Source organism: Nelumbo nucifera, chromosome 2 (assembly GCF_055504915.1).
Source record: "Nelumbo nucifera cultivar China Antique chromosome 2, China Antique-T2T, whole genome shotgun sequence".
NCBI classification, from domain to species: Eukaryota; Viridiplantae; Streptophyta; class Magnoliopsida; order Proteales; family Nelumbonaceae; genus Nelumbo; species Nelumbo nucifera.
The window spans coordinates 41597404-41612566 of NC_142650.1; the positions used below are offsets into that span (position 1 = coordinate 41597404).

At 37.9% G+C, this 15163-nt stretch overlaps 2 protein-coding genes across 5 annotated transcripts; one reads left to right on the forward strand and one right to left on the reverse strand.

Moving 5' to 3' along the window:
• Nucleotides 1–318: 318 nt before the first annotated feature.
• Nucleotides 319–6118, reverse strand: LOC104599263 (protein SLOW GREEN 1, chloroplastic-like). 4 transcript variants are annotated; one of them, XM_088899407.1, is made up of 2 exons: nucleotides 4884–6118; nucleotides 319–702 (listed from the first exon to the last, which is right to left on the reverse strand). In XM_088899407.1, exon 1 carries the CDS (start codon nucleotides 5980–5982, stop codon nucleotides 4942–4944), a length of 1041 nt encoding a protein of 346 aa, XP_088755533.1. In that variant the 5' UTR covers nucleotides 5983–6118; the 3' UTR covers nucleotides 319–702; nucleotides 4884–4941. The 4 variants fall into 4 exon arrangements, with proteins under 4 accessions (XP_088755533.1, XP_088755531.1, XP_010260033.1 ...); XM_088899405.1 differs by having other exon boundaries at nucleotides 319–707; XM_010261731.3 differs by having other exon boundaries at nucleotides 319–724.
• On the forward strand, nucleotides 808–5568 carry LOC104599375 (cytochrome P450 86B1-like). The gene has a single exon (XM_088899404.1). The coding sequence runs from the start codon at nucleotides 1978–1980 to the stop codon at nucleotides 3262–3264; it is 1287 nt and encodes a 428-aa protein (XP_088755530.1). The 5' UTR covers nucleotides 808–1977; the 3' UTR covers nucleotides 3265–5568.
• Nucleotides 6119–15163: the final 9045 nt, after the last annotated feature.

Sequence of the window (15163 nt, forward strand, 5' to 3'; positions counted from 1 at the left end):
TAGTATTTTCTTATTTCATTGGGAAACATTCCCAATTCGCGGCTGCAAGAAAGAAGTGAGGACAAATTTTGAGGATGAAATCTGACACTGCTTGCTCTCTTGCAAGGGTTACAATGATCTTATCATAGAAGATGACCGCCAAGTAGTGATGTGGTTCACCTCATCCACTGCAAGTCCTTGGATTCTTAGAATATTTAAGAGATAGAATACTGGGTAAAAGAAGCCAAAGGCACAATCATGAATCGCTTTTTCAAGTCCCTCTCTCTCCCTACTCTTATGAGAAGAGTTTATTTCCTGGTAATCAAAAAAATTTTTAAGTTTGTTACTGAGAAAATCAATAGCTACATTCTTGAATTGGGTGGGCAAAATTGACATTGAGGCTCCATTTCTTTGCAGTGCAGTTTCAAATGCAAAGGAGTGCAAATTCTAATTCATTGGAGAAAACATTTAACCGAATGGATGAAACAAAAGTCATTTATAATCACAAATTTCTCCGTAGAAATTTGTTGATTTGATCTTTTTACCAAAACCTGTAATTTGAACAAGGGATGTTGGAAGGTATGAAACTATGAACGTCACTGCATATTGAACTGAAAAGGCCAAGGTAGAAGCTGGCTCAGCTCGAAAGTTGGTGGATGTAGTTCCCACTTCCCACTGACCACAAGTTTCCTCCCCGTATTTGGTAAAGAGCATAAGCTTCCACTGACCTAGGACAGAATCCCATCTTCAAGACATCAACCATATCACAGACATGCAATAAATGTCACAATGAGTACCAACTACCGAGCACAAAATTGTAACCTGTAAGCCAGATTCCAAATAAGAACAACCCTAAAGACTAAGTATCTAATACCACTCTCTCCATACATGACCATAGGGTTCCCACTTATCAATTGTAGAAACAATTTTGCAATATGATTTATGACCGTCAGTAACCTCTGTTTTTCCATTATCAATTCGTTGTCAATGGACACCACTTTTGCTTGATTTATAATGACTGCACCATGATTGTTTTCAAACATATGTTCCAGAACCCCACTTTCCCAATGTTCAGAAAACACATTGACACTTAAAATCTTGAAGTTCATGGACAACATGATATGTTAGAATAACAGCAGGAATATTGTTGCATTCTGTGCTAAAAGATGTAGGTGGTTAATATAAAAGTTAAATGCTTCAAATGAATGAATCAATGCTATACTTGTAGTAGATATAAAAAGTTAACTCATATTTTAAAGACAGTACTTCGTCACCTTATTATTTTTAACACAAATTTCTTAAACTACCCTTATGGTTTAGCTAGTTGACTAAGTGTACCCTTACTGTTTGAAAATTGGCTAACACTACCCTTACTGTTTCTGACAATTGACTAACTCTACCCCTGTCGTTAACGTCCATTAACAGAAAGGCAAAAGAGACTATTTTATCCTTTATTCTTCTTCAAATTTTCAAAATAAAACAGAGAAAAGGGGAAAGAAACACTGAACTCAGTGATTTCAGCACTTACATCCCTGTCATTTTTGCACCTAAAAACCCCTTCATAACATCGGATTCTGCCTGCCGGAGAATCTACAGTTTGCCACCGCTGTGAGACTCCTGTTCTCCTTTTTCAAGTATTCCCTTTCAAGATCAAGTCCAATCGTCATTAATTTCCTGTTATTTTCTTTTTTTTTATGTTTCTTTTTTATTTTTTCTTCCGATCATTTTGGTATGAAGTAACTGGTATTGAGTAGTCACTGGAACCGGTGATGAAGCTTTCACCGAGCTATTTTTGGTGATATTCTTAAAGCCACCCCAGATCACCAAACTGTATTGTGATTTGATTAAAATCTTGTTTTTTTGGTGATTTCTTCAGCATTTCTGACGACAAAATCATCACTGCTGCTCCATTCTCAGAACGAAGGGCTGTTTGGCCCGGAGAATCGCCAGGAGGGGTGCCACCGCCGCTGTTTTTAGTTCGAAGGAAGTAGGGGATGAATGAGAGAGAATGACTGTGGCCACTGCTGTTTTGCCCGAATACTGCTCAGCGAGGCGACAAGCCCTTCGTTCTCTCTCCCTCTCGGCACAGCCGTCGCAGGTGACGTCAGTCACCGACGAAGGGCTCCCTCCCTCTCTTTCTCTCTTCATCCCTCCGTTCTCACTCCCCCCATTCACCCTCGTCCCTGTTTCATCATGCCGCTGCAACAAGTTGCAGCAGCGGCGGACCCCTCCACGCACTCGGATACAGATGACAAGTGTTATCAGAGTTCTTCGGGCATTCCACCGGACAAGGAGGGAGGAAGGAAACTAAACCGATCCCATATGCTCGGAGATGATATCTTCACTCTGGACGACGATGAGTGGCAAGCTCACAAGAAGATAGCACACATCGTATTGGCTTCCAAGGAGTTCCGGAGTTTCATGGCCAGCGTGAGCAAGAAGCTAGTGGGTGATGGACTCCTGAGCTTGATGCTTCAGGCTGCTAAGCATGGCAACATCCTGGATTTGGAAGATGTGTTCATGAAGTTTGCATTCAATAGTGCCTATACGACTGTCCTCGGCAGAAACCCGAACTTGCTCTCTTTGAGCTCTGCTACTAATGAGATTGCTAAAGCCATCGACAACGGGACGGAAGGTGTGTTCCATAGGCACATCATGCCCAGGAAGCTGTGGAAGCTGTTGGGTTGGTTGGGGGTCGGGAGTGAGGGGAGACTGGCCAGAGCTCAACAGATCATAAATCATCACTTGTTAGAGCACATTTCGTTGAAAAGAGAAGAGATGCGCAAAGGGGTGCAGGGAAGTGATTTGATAGCTATGTACATGAGTTCTCAAGCTCAGAATGGAGAAAGCAAGGCTTACAGTGATCTGTTCCTCAGAGACATTGCACTGGGCTTCCTGTTTGCTGGGCGGGACTCGACGGGAACGTCTCTCACTTGGTTCCTCTGGTTGGTTTCCACAACCCCTCGCATGGAGGAAAAGATCCTGGATGAATTGATGCGGTTAAAGAAGAAGAAGGAAGCGGAAGGTGTCGTCAGAGATCAAAAGCAGCCATGGGTGTTTGATTCAGAAGATCTGAAGGATCTGGTGTATTTCCATGCAGCCATGTGTGAATCCTTGAGGCTGAACCCGCCACTTCCGCTCACCAGAAGAGGTGTTATCAAAGAAGATGTGCCTCCTGATGCGGAGGGGGAGGACTTAGAAGAGAGAGAGTGGGAGCTCAGGGTACGAGGACAATATTGGGTTTTTAAAAAATTGTATAGGTCACATGGGGTCACATGTGCATAGATTGTGATGAAGCATTAATGGATGCTAACGACAAGGGTAGAGTTAGTCAATTGTCAGAAACAATAAGGGTAGTGTTAGCCAATTTTCAAACAGTAAGGGTACACTTAGTCAATTAGCTAATCCATGAGGGCAGTTTAAGAAATCTACCCAAAAATTAATAATACTTTAAATAGAATAGATGGGTATATAGGATATTAACTCAATGAAATGAATATGTAACACATTAATTTCTGTTGGTTTGTAGACATGTTACATTTATACACTTGATGCAGGATACATGGGAAATTTTTCAGCAGCAATCAACATTTACTGTATAAGAAAGAAAGAGAATAAAAGAACAGAGAAACAAGAAAAGACACTACCACTTTAATAATAATGAGAAATAAACAGCAAACCAATTCATTTTACTAATCACTAGTAAACGATCCATAGGCTTAGACATTTCTTCGTGAGAAAGAAACCTTAAAGACTTGACATGCCATCACCAATTTGTCATTTCCTTAGAGACTTCTCCATGAGTAATAAACCTACCTCAAGAATTTGACGCCCCACCATGTGATTGCTACCTCAGAGATTTCTTCTTGTTGAATGATCTTTTTGAATGTTTACTTTAGTAACCAATTTATATGATAACACAAATTTCCAAGCTCAGTTATATTGTAAATAAGATAGTAGCAAGCAAAAGATTTAATATAACACCAAAATTTTGAGATTTAAGCTGAGATAACCGAGCTGCCGGATATTACTATAAATCTATAAGACGTTCTGGGGGCAGCTTGTGGTTGTAGCCTGTAGGCCCCAAAGATGGATACAAGTCCTAAAATCACCCGCCCCCCCTCAACCATTGGGACTCGGTGCTACTTCACATGGTTTCTTTTTCTTGTCTCACATCTGCATCATTACTGAACCCACAAAAAAAGAAAGAAGCACTGTGATCCCGTGAGGAGTGACAAAATGAGATAGTACCAGACAATTTAATGGTTGTTTATACCAAATGCCAACAAGAGGGTAATCCTATGGTATCAAGAGAAGAAAAACATTTAAAGTCAGAAGGAATTAACACCTAAGGGCTAAGAGGCAGCAACATCAGCGTTGAGCAAGGGCTGAACCTGGTAGGAAACTAGGATAGTATTTGAAGGCAAGGGTTCTGGCACTGTGGAACAAGATTGAAATCTCACCCAAAAGACACGAAAAGTGCTACAGATCAAGGGAACTATCAAGTGAAACAGTACCAAAAGTGAAAATCCTTCATTCAATAACTCACTAGGGATAAATTGCAAAATCAACATAAACCTCCAAACGAACAGCAGAATGGTGCGTTTAATGCTAAGAATGGGACCAATTGAGCATAGAACTAGACAATGCAGCTTGGTTGAACATGAAGCCATCAAATTAACCAAACCCCCCGTATCCGTATGAGCAATTGAGAATTAAGAATTTTTCCCTCTTCACTAAATTGGGGATTTAAGAGAGATAAAAGGTATTAACTACAAAATCTGCAATACATGGCTAATAATCAAAAATCAAAGAACTTCGATCTAACCAGATAAAAACGGAGAAGCGGGAAAAAAGGTTGTCTAACTATTGAAGTATTGATCATATAACTGAACTACCCTTACCATGTTGAACCCGAACTTATTCCGCTTAGAAGAAGAAAAATGGAAATACATAAACTTATTAGCTTTTTGAACCCACTCTCTGATTCTCTGCCATTTGCGAGAAAACCTTTGTTGCAAACATATTGTCATCAAAATATCTGGCATAAGGGTGCTCCTTGGGGACAAGCCGTCGATACTTCTGGAACTGTTTCTCGGCTTCATCTTTCTTTCTCAGCAACGTATAGATAATCCCCTGACAGAGATACGGCCGGAAATCCCTCGGTTCCTCTTTAACAAGCTCCTGGTAAACCTTCAAAGCATCCATGTAATTCCCCTCAATGACCCTAACCTGAGCGACCAGCAACTTGAAATCCCTCAAATTCTCTTTCTTCTTCTCCTTCTTACACCTCTCCATAGCGTTCTCAATTCTCTTCAACACGTTTTCCAAGTCAGCCGACTCCGACTGCGAAGTTGCCATCACAAGGCCATGGTAAGCTTCAACAAAAAGAGGGTCTTTGGATAGAATCTCTTCGAAACCTAACTTGGCCAATTCGGCGTCTCCGCTGTAGTTTTGAAGGTGCGCCTTGAGTAAAGGCCATTCCCTTTCAGACGGTTCGATTTCGATCAGTCGGTCAATGATGGCGATTGCTTCTTGAAGCTTGCGAGCTTTAATCTTCACCTCCATTAGGGATCTGAGGGCTTCAACGTCGTCAGGGTGGGACTCCAAATACTCTTCGATGGTACTCTCTTTCTCTTCACCATTGAAGGTTTCGGTGGTCTCCCTGCTGGTGGATTCGACAGTGGGTGTAGGGATCGGCGCGGCATACGAGGGTTTGCTGAAGCGATTGAAGAAGAGAACACCGGCGCCAATAACGAGGCAGGTGGTTTTGAGGACAGAGGAAAAGGGTTTTAGGATTTCGAGTGGTAGCTCCGAGTGATGGCTTTGCTGTGGATTCAGCGGGCGAGGAGCAGAAGAGGCTTGGACAGATTTAGGCTTAGGCTTCGAAGAGGGGATCTTGGAGAAGGAAATGGAGGAGACGGGTATTGACAAGGACAGACGGCGATGGAATGAGAGATGCAGAGGTTGGTGATTGTGATGGACTTTAGCCAGGCTCTCCATTGTATCAGTCGTGTCGTCTGCTCTTATTAGTTCTTAGTTCTTACTGGAAATTGCAAGTGTAAAGAGAAGGGGGAGAGGGGGAGCTAAAACCCTCGCAAGAGAGGGAAAAAGGGAGGAGGAAGTTATAGTATTACTGTATCAGTAGTCGCCTCTTCAAATTACAATATACACGTATACGGTATACCACATTATACCATTATTATATAGGAAAATTTTCCAATCAATACCCTTTAATTTGAGTAAGTGACAACTTGTTCCCCGAAATTTAAAATGTGATAATCACTATCCGAATTTTTGAAACGCAACAATCTAGTATATTTTTGGCATCGATGATGCTGCAGATAAACGGTACCGCTGAATTGCTGATGTGTGGGTTGGAATTATTATTTTTTAAGAAAATAGTGTTTTTTTTTGTTTGAAATAATTGCCCTTAGCTATGATGTTTATTGAGCAGCAACAACTTTTTTCTATTTGGTACCGATGCTCTAGTAAACATTTTCAGCACTGGTACTCATTATCCAGTGTCACACCACTGCCATCTCACATCCCTGTTGTTAACAACGAGTCGTAGTTCCAGAAAACGCCAAATTCGGCATTTCTCCAAGCCATGCCTTCCCGATTTTTAGGGTGTGGCTTGGAGAATCGTTTTTTATGGAAAAACGGTTCCAAACAAACACCTGTCTCCTGGAGCATCGCTTTTTCTGATGTGGTGCCATTTTTTGGAGTAATGACAACAATGCCAAACAGACGCCTAGTATTTGCCATTAATGGATCGTCAACTATGTATATCACGTGACCTCATGTGCAATTTAGGAGTTTTGAAAATGTAAAAATTACCCTTGCAAATAAAACACACTGTTCATCATCTTCTTCATCAATATTCAAGAAGATGAAACAAAGCCCAATCTCTCTGCCACAAATACCACAAAAGCGATATTTTCTAACATACCCACTCATTGCCTCATTGGATGGTTGGAATTGCTCCAGATCATTCTTGTTTTATTTTTATTTTTATATTTTAATGAGAACTTTGTCAAGTAAATCCCTAGTTCCTAGTCGGGCCTAACTCTTTTTTGTCTTGGCTTCCTATCCAATTTCAATGTCTCACCTGAATCCCCATCGGATGAAGCTTCAACTGATTTGGTAAAAGAGCTTGAAAGATTAGCATGGAGATCAACCACCCTCCTGAATGTTGTTGTTAAGCTCCCGGATCAGAACCACACGAAGCAATTTTCTTGTAAAGAACGCAATCAAAAAATGGTGCAGGTTTGGATAAAAGATAAATCATTCTCACAAGAAAGTAAGCTAAGGGATTTTGGCCAAGGACACTGGGAATTCTCCGGATAAGCTGTTATTGTTCAACCTCCTATACGATAAGATATAAGGAAACAAAGAAAAGATAAGAAGTAAGAGATTAGATGTAGAGGACTAATGAGAAAGAAGCATGAATTCAACAAAGAAAGAGATGAATAACTCTCTGTGTCTATTCAAAAAGCTCACAAGTACAACAAACTGCTGAGTTGACCCAAAGACATGGGAATGTTGTTGGAGAACCGGTTATAGGATAAATCCAACGTCTAAAGCTTGGGAAGGTTTTCGAGATCCATCGGAATTTCTCCATAAATGTTATTGTTCTGCAATAACCTACAAATTTCAACTCAAACAAGAAAAAAAAAAGCAGAAGAAAAAAAAACAAATGGATGTGTGAAAATTTCAGTTTGCTATTTGGTTGATTATCTCTTAGAGGAAAAAAATTAAAATGGATGATTGGTTCTGATTTTAGTGGATGGTTGATAAAGAAAATTAGTTGACACTTAATGGGTATTTGTGTTTCACATGCCACTTAACATTTGGTTAACGACATGTACTAGATTGTCGCATTGCATTTTAAAGTTCGGGGACTAAATTGTCACTCGAGCCAAAGTATAGGGTATTGATAAGGAATTTTCCCTATTATATATTGCAAATGCCAAACAGGCCCGATTCAGCGAGTCTGCGACTAGCCCAACTCATCTCGGGCTCTTGAAACAGGGATGATCATGGGCTCTGTTTATGGGACTCAATATACGACTAGCCCGACCTAAAAATCTTAAAGACCGAGATCAGCCTGTTTTATACATAGTCCCTAGCTAGCTGGACCAAATACAAAAGCATAGGATCACTTGGTCAAGCCAAGAATTTTGAAGTCCGGACCGGATGGGTTTCTCCTAATTAAGGGTGTCAAAATCAATTTGGACGGATTGGACATACCAACAGGACATAATGAATTGGGTCAATCCGATCCGAAATATTTATTAGATTAGATTAGGCCTGGTCTGTTTGTAATAAATTTATATTAGATTAAGCCAATATCTGGTCTATTGATCTAAGTTAAGAAAATAGGTGCCAATGACTGATTTGGGTTAAAACCAATTTAAATTAAATCAAATTTGAACAGATTGAATGGCCAAACATTAAATTAGACCGGTTCAAAATATTCATTAGATTGGACCTGATCCAATTGTAATGGACTCATATTAGACTGGATCAAATTGGACCAAATCCAGTCCATTTGACACCCTACTCCTAATAAGCCGTCGGAGCCGTGCTAGGATTGGCCACCCTTATGAGGAAATATTTTGGATCATGTTTGGCATAAGCTCGGCCATGCCCTTCCAGCTTCCCGGCTAGGATAAGCTCATCTGACTAATTATTCTGATACGAATTTGAATTGATCCAGGTTTAGCTCATGTGAGCTGCTAGTTGAGCTCATTTACAATCCTAAATGGTATTAGCTTCACATACCTGGCATGTGCAAATACTGTGGTTTATCAATGGGTCGTTTTGCCTCGATAGCCCGAACAAAACCAAATCGATTATGGGCTTCTTTGGCACGTCTTTTTGAGAAGATCTTCTTGTAGCTCTGACAGTCAAAAGATGCATTGAACTTTTGACATAAGATCTGGGTAGCCCGAAGACAGTTTAGCAAATGCACGTTTCAGTGCATTTGCTCGTGTCTTTCTGCGCGAGATTAAAATGCGAAAGACGCAGGAAGCTTCAATGAAGCTTCTCGAAATGGGCTTCTCGCATCTTTTCAGCACACCGTCTTTTGGCGGTTAGATTTTTTGTGAGCCAAACGGGAATAGACCAAAAATCGGTCTTCCCGACTTGTAAACAGCCAATAGACCGTGCATAAAAACATGCCAAACGAACCCTATATCAATTGTGGTTTTATGATTCTGTCTCAATTAACAATAAAGTCAGATCCAATTCTTTCTTGTAGGGCTCGAATTCATTATTTTATTAAATATATATAACATTTTCTTATTTTTAATGCTTGAAATGATAAATTTGATAAATAACATTAATTAAAAATATTTAGTTTATTAACATATAAGCAATTTAGTATTTTACTATCATTTTTATTAAGATTATATTATCAAATGTTTTCCTACTTTTTGTCACGGCCAAGCTGTGGAGCCTGGGGATCTATAGTGTTGCCATGTCACCACGCAATAAGTAAGAAAAATTTATGTTTGTGCACTTCCCTGCCCGGATTTCCACCAAGCAAAAACTTTAATAGCACATCAGGAAATACATATATATTCGTAATTAGATCTATTTATGGGCTGGGCAGTGTTTGGACTAGATTTTGCTTATTTATAAACAAAAAATGACTAAATCTGAACCCAAAACCTGATCTGGATAGATATTATATAATATATAGAATATTATATAATATAATTTTTTCTATTAATATTATTTTTACATAATATTATATTTTTTATTATACATATACAATTATCCAAAACGGGCTGGGCTTATTTGGGAAAGCCCTAGGCCAAAAAAATATCAGGCCCGGTGTTTAGAACCCAAACCCAAGCCTGCAGTATTGGGCCGGAAAAGTTCGTAATGTGCCGTTGGATGCCTGATGTGTGCAGCATACTGCTTGAAATTCTCACAGAATGAGACAGGAGGGAGAAATTTCAAACATGAAATATGGCTCTTCATTTCTCCTTCTAATTATTGAGAAATCATCATTAACACCTAAAAATTATAAAGCAAAATCAATTCACTAAAAAGTTAATAAGTCTAGGCTAATGCTACACATTTGGGAGGGGATGATGATTGACAGCCTTGACCAGCTATCTTTGGTTTGGAAGAAAAAGCACATTGGATGCTGATAAAAGGTAAATTATAATCACCCCCAGTACCATGGAGTTAGTGACAATTACCTCTTAGAATTTTCATTTGTGACAAACCCTCCTTGACTATGACTATGGGTCAGTGACAATTCCCTAAATTTTCACTTTCGAATGAATATCCCTTTGTCTTTAGGGTAGATGACATTATGTGTTAAACTACCAAAACACCCACATGAATTTTCTTTATTTTTTTCCTTTGATATTTTTTCCTAAACTCTTATTAACCCAAAAAAATACTTCCATTTTCTTCAAACAAAACCAGCTAAAATAACAAGAATCATTTCACATAGAAAAACATGTTTTTTTAAATTCTTATTTCATTTTACTGTCATAAATGCTTCTCTTCATAAAGGTGTAAAGTGGGCTGGCCCCGTGGGCAGCCCGCCCTAAAGATGGGCCGTGTTGTGCTGGCCTGCGGGTTGTCACGGGCCGTGTCGTCCTCCCCGATGGAAATTTTGGGGGTCGACCCGGCACAATCCACTGCCCAGGCCCAAGCGGGCCCGTGCCGTGCTGTACTGGCATGTGGGCTTGGGCTGGGCCGGGCTACAGGTTGTGCTGTGGGCTTGGACTGTTCTGGGTTGGGCAACAGAGCAGGCCTTGGGCCTAGGTCGAACCGGGCTGCATTATTTTTTTTTTTGAATATTTTGATTTCTTTTCTAAGTAAAATTGTAAAACTAAAATATTTAACTTTCATATGAACTTTGGGAATTAGGAACTACTTAAAAAATTAAGAAATGAGAAATCTAAGTTATTTAATACATAAATGAAAACAAATACTTAACTAAATTGAAATAAGAACGATGGAATAAAAAATTGGAAGAAAAATAGGAATTTTATTTCATTTAAATTTGAATGGTGCAAATTAGTGAATTACAAATACAATGATTGGATCATTGCATACTTGGATGAATGAAATATAAAAATGGAATAATTAATAAAATATAAAAAATACAATATGGTTACAAATTGAAAATACAAAATTACATTGTTAAAAAATTAAAAAAAACAAAGCAAGTAAATTAAATAAAATTTAAAAATTTTACAATAATTTGAAAAAATGAAAAATTCTATAAGTAGTCAAATTCATGAATCATCTTTCATGACTTTCATCATCTTCTTCGGGTGAAATGTCCGGTGTTGTATCATGCCCTCCCTTGTCTTGTAATCTATCTTTTGCATCTAGCCAATCCTTGAAGCAGATGCACATTTCTATGCTCTCATCGTTCATGCAGTTTTTTTTGTCATCCAGCACCCTGGTACCTGCACTAAAACAAGACTCTGATGAAACTGTAGACATCGAAGGGGTTAGTAGATCACGTGCCATGGCGGCAAGAACCGGATAATTTTTCGAGTGTTCACTCCACCAGACTAAAATATCAAAGTTATTTGATACTTCACCTAAATTAGAAATTTTTGCTTGCAAATAAAAATTAAGTTTAGTAAATGAACTTGTTGTAGAACTAGCGAATTTTTGCCTTCTACTTATTAACTAAAAAAACTTTTCTCTTCTACTACTAGACTCAAAGTTAGAAGGAGAAGAAGAAGATGATGAACAATTTCCTACAACTTCAGATTCATACAAACTGTACATTTCAAATAATAAATTATTAATTTCTTCTTTTTTATTTCCTATATGAATATTCATATTTTCATAACATATGTTTCAATTAAAATATCTAAACCATCTTTCCTAATCCTAGGGTCTAATATTGTATTTAAACAATAAAGGGAAGAAATGTTCTTCCATAGTTTCAATAATACATTGAAATTGTAGATTATTTCTATATTTGGCAAAACAATTACTAATTACCATTAATTGATACGGTAAATTACAACTAGTTGGATAATAAATTCCAGATAATTCATTTGTTGCATCATAAAAATGTTTTAAAAAATCTCTTATATAGATTGCCATTTCCCAGTCTTCCTCAAATATCATATCATTAGGCATTTTTAAATTATAAAAATCAGAAAGAATTTGTTTATGAGATATACAACTTTCCAACATAGCATAGGTAGAATTCCACCTATGCTTTACATCTAATATAAAATGTTTATATTTTAAACCATAATTTTGGCATATATTTTTAAATTCTTGTTTTCTTACCCCTGAACTTTTTATATATATAATGCAATTTTTAATTTTTGAAATAATATTCAAGGCATCTTGAATACATAAATTTAAGATGTGACATGCACATCTAATATGAAATAACTTACCATTTAAGCGTGGTTTTAATTGAGATTTTAAAATATTTATTGCAGAATCATTATTGCTAACATTATAAAAATAATAGAAAATAATTTGTTTTCTATTCCATAAGCATCCAAAGTATTTAAAATACTTGCAGCAATAGATGGGCCACTATGTGGTCATTCAAGCCTAGTAAAACTTAAAATTCTTTTATTCAAAAGCCAGTTTTCATCAATGAAATGGCCGGTAACACAAATATAACTAATATTAAATTTGGATGTCTAAACATCCGAAGTAATTGCAACTTCAGAATTAAGATTTGCTAACAAAGAAATTAAATTTTGTTTATATGAATAAAAAAAAATTTAAAGCATCAGTTCTTATAGTATTCCTAGAAACTTTTTTATATTGTGGGTTTACAGAACTACACAACCATTTTCTGTAGCTTTGGATCTTCAACTAACATAAATGGTTGTTCTTCATGTACAATATACTTAGCAAGTTCTTGTCTCATTTTTTCTTGTGAATATCTAAAAAACCAAAACTAGTTCCTCTCCCAATCTGTGTTTGGGTTATTTCTCTCCCTTCATCTTCCTCTCGCTCATGTGTGAGCAAATGTTTGCTCAAATGACCCGTACCACCCTTGCTACAATAACTAAAGTATTTCTTACATTTTTGGAAAATGACCCTTTTCCCTTCCCCTCAATATCCTCTACTTTGAAAACTTTCCAAACCAAGCTACTCAGCTTAGAAGCCCTCATTTTTCCCATAGTACTACTACTACCGGGGGTGAGAGTTCCACTTCCATCGATGTCAAACGCATCGGCATTAATGCTAACACTAATACTATCGTGATGCGATTGAATGTCATCCATGGTGAACATGTTGGGGAATCGGTTTTGAGAAGGGCCAACCATTTTTTTTTAATTCCAAAAAGAAAAAATTAATCTAATTCGACTTACCCGGATTGTCGGTTCAAAATCCCAACTTGACTTCAACGGTTGAAGCCTTTCAATGTCCAAGCCTCCCGAATTGAGATACTTGAGCTGGTTGAGCAAGCCTTTTTCTTGTTGAAAGTCGAAACTTTGATAAAATTGAGACTTGAGAATTGGATAATGCATAATCAGACAATCAGCTAATCAGAATTTCTCATAATGTAGATAATTGAGAATGTATGAGTATGAGAGAGAGAAAGAGAATTGTTGAATTGGTGTGATGAGAATGGTGGAGGATAGGGCTATTTATAGGAATTGAACATAATATTACCCAAAATACCAAAAAACTATCTGTTATTTAATTGTTGGGAGGGGTATTTTGGTCATTATAAAGATACTTAAAAATTTACCCAAAATGTCTCCCTAAACTAGTTGTTATATAGTTGTTGGGGAGGCATTTATGTCATTTTTTCAACCCCCATAAGCAAAATACAGAAATACCCCCATAATATGGCTGTTTATAGCTGTTGGGGGGGGGGGGATATTTCTGTAAACCCCCCCAAAAGCTGAAATTAGCCGTTGGGCTCCTTTGGGAGGGGGCCCAATGGCTATATTCCAGGGCGGGCCGAGCGTGGCCCATTACAAGCCTGACGGGCTATGCCATCCTGGCCCGTGGTGGGCCGTGCTTCGTGTGGTGCCGCGGGCTGGGCTGTGCTGTCACACTTTGATAAACTTAGTCTCGAGGCTTCTCTGATATCACCTTATGATGAGGTAAGGTTGGGATCCACTTATCAATCCAAATATCAATCTACCTTCCATCACCTACTCTCCAAATTAAACATTTTTCCAATAATAAAAAAAAAATATATATATATATATATACATATATAACAAAATTAATATATAATAAAAATATTATAATTCTTAATTTTTTAAATATCAAATAAAAAATATTATATATAATTTTTATTTTTATAATTTTTTTTTCAAATCGAGCTCGAACCGAACCCAAGCTTATGAATTTTTGACTCAAGCCTTATACAACTTTGGCGAACCGAGCTCAAGCCTCGTACTATTCAGCTCGGCTCAAATCCACCCCTATGTGCAATCTTGCTTCCTCGGTTTACCAAATGCGCATGTTATGAATTGATATCAAGTTGGTACGACCAGGTTAGGTCAGCTTAGCTAAGTCAACGGGCTTAGGTGATATCGGCTAGGTCAGTTAGGCTTAGGTGAACTTAGTCACGTCAATTCAACCAATTCAGTTAGCTCGACGAAGTTAGTTGCTCTTAAACCATCTTGTCCTTCTAAGGTGATGTGGGGATGATTAACTACTTTGCCCCCAAACTTAAGATGGTCGGTGATTTTTGAATGGTGGTTGGTTTTGGCTGTATTTATAACGAATGTTTAAAGTATTGATATGTATCGACCCGTGTTGGTCGATACGTGTCTTGCCAATGGCTTTCCAATATGTTTTTACAGGAATTGTATCGGGTCAGGCACTGTTTTAGAGAATAATCGGGCCTTAAATCGGCTGGCCCCTTTGAATCGATTTAAAAAAAAATAAAACTAAAAAAAACATTAACACAAGCCGATACACTTTACCGACATATTGGCCGGTATTGATACTTTGAACCTTGTTTATAACTATTGGCATGGCATAATATGGTGACGATGATAAAAATACCATATTCTCTAAGGATGGCATAAATGATGTTTTTTGGTATTGTCAGAGATACTTATGTATCCAAGACGATGCACCAAACAACTCTTGGCTAGTGAGAACAACTTATAGGCTCTAGCGAAAAGCAATGGAGTTGGGATCTCCTGCCAGTAAAAGATGTTCCTACACCCTGTTAACATGATAT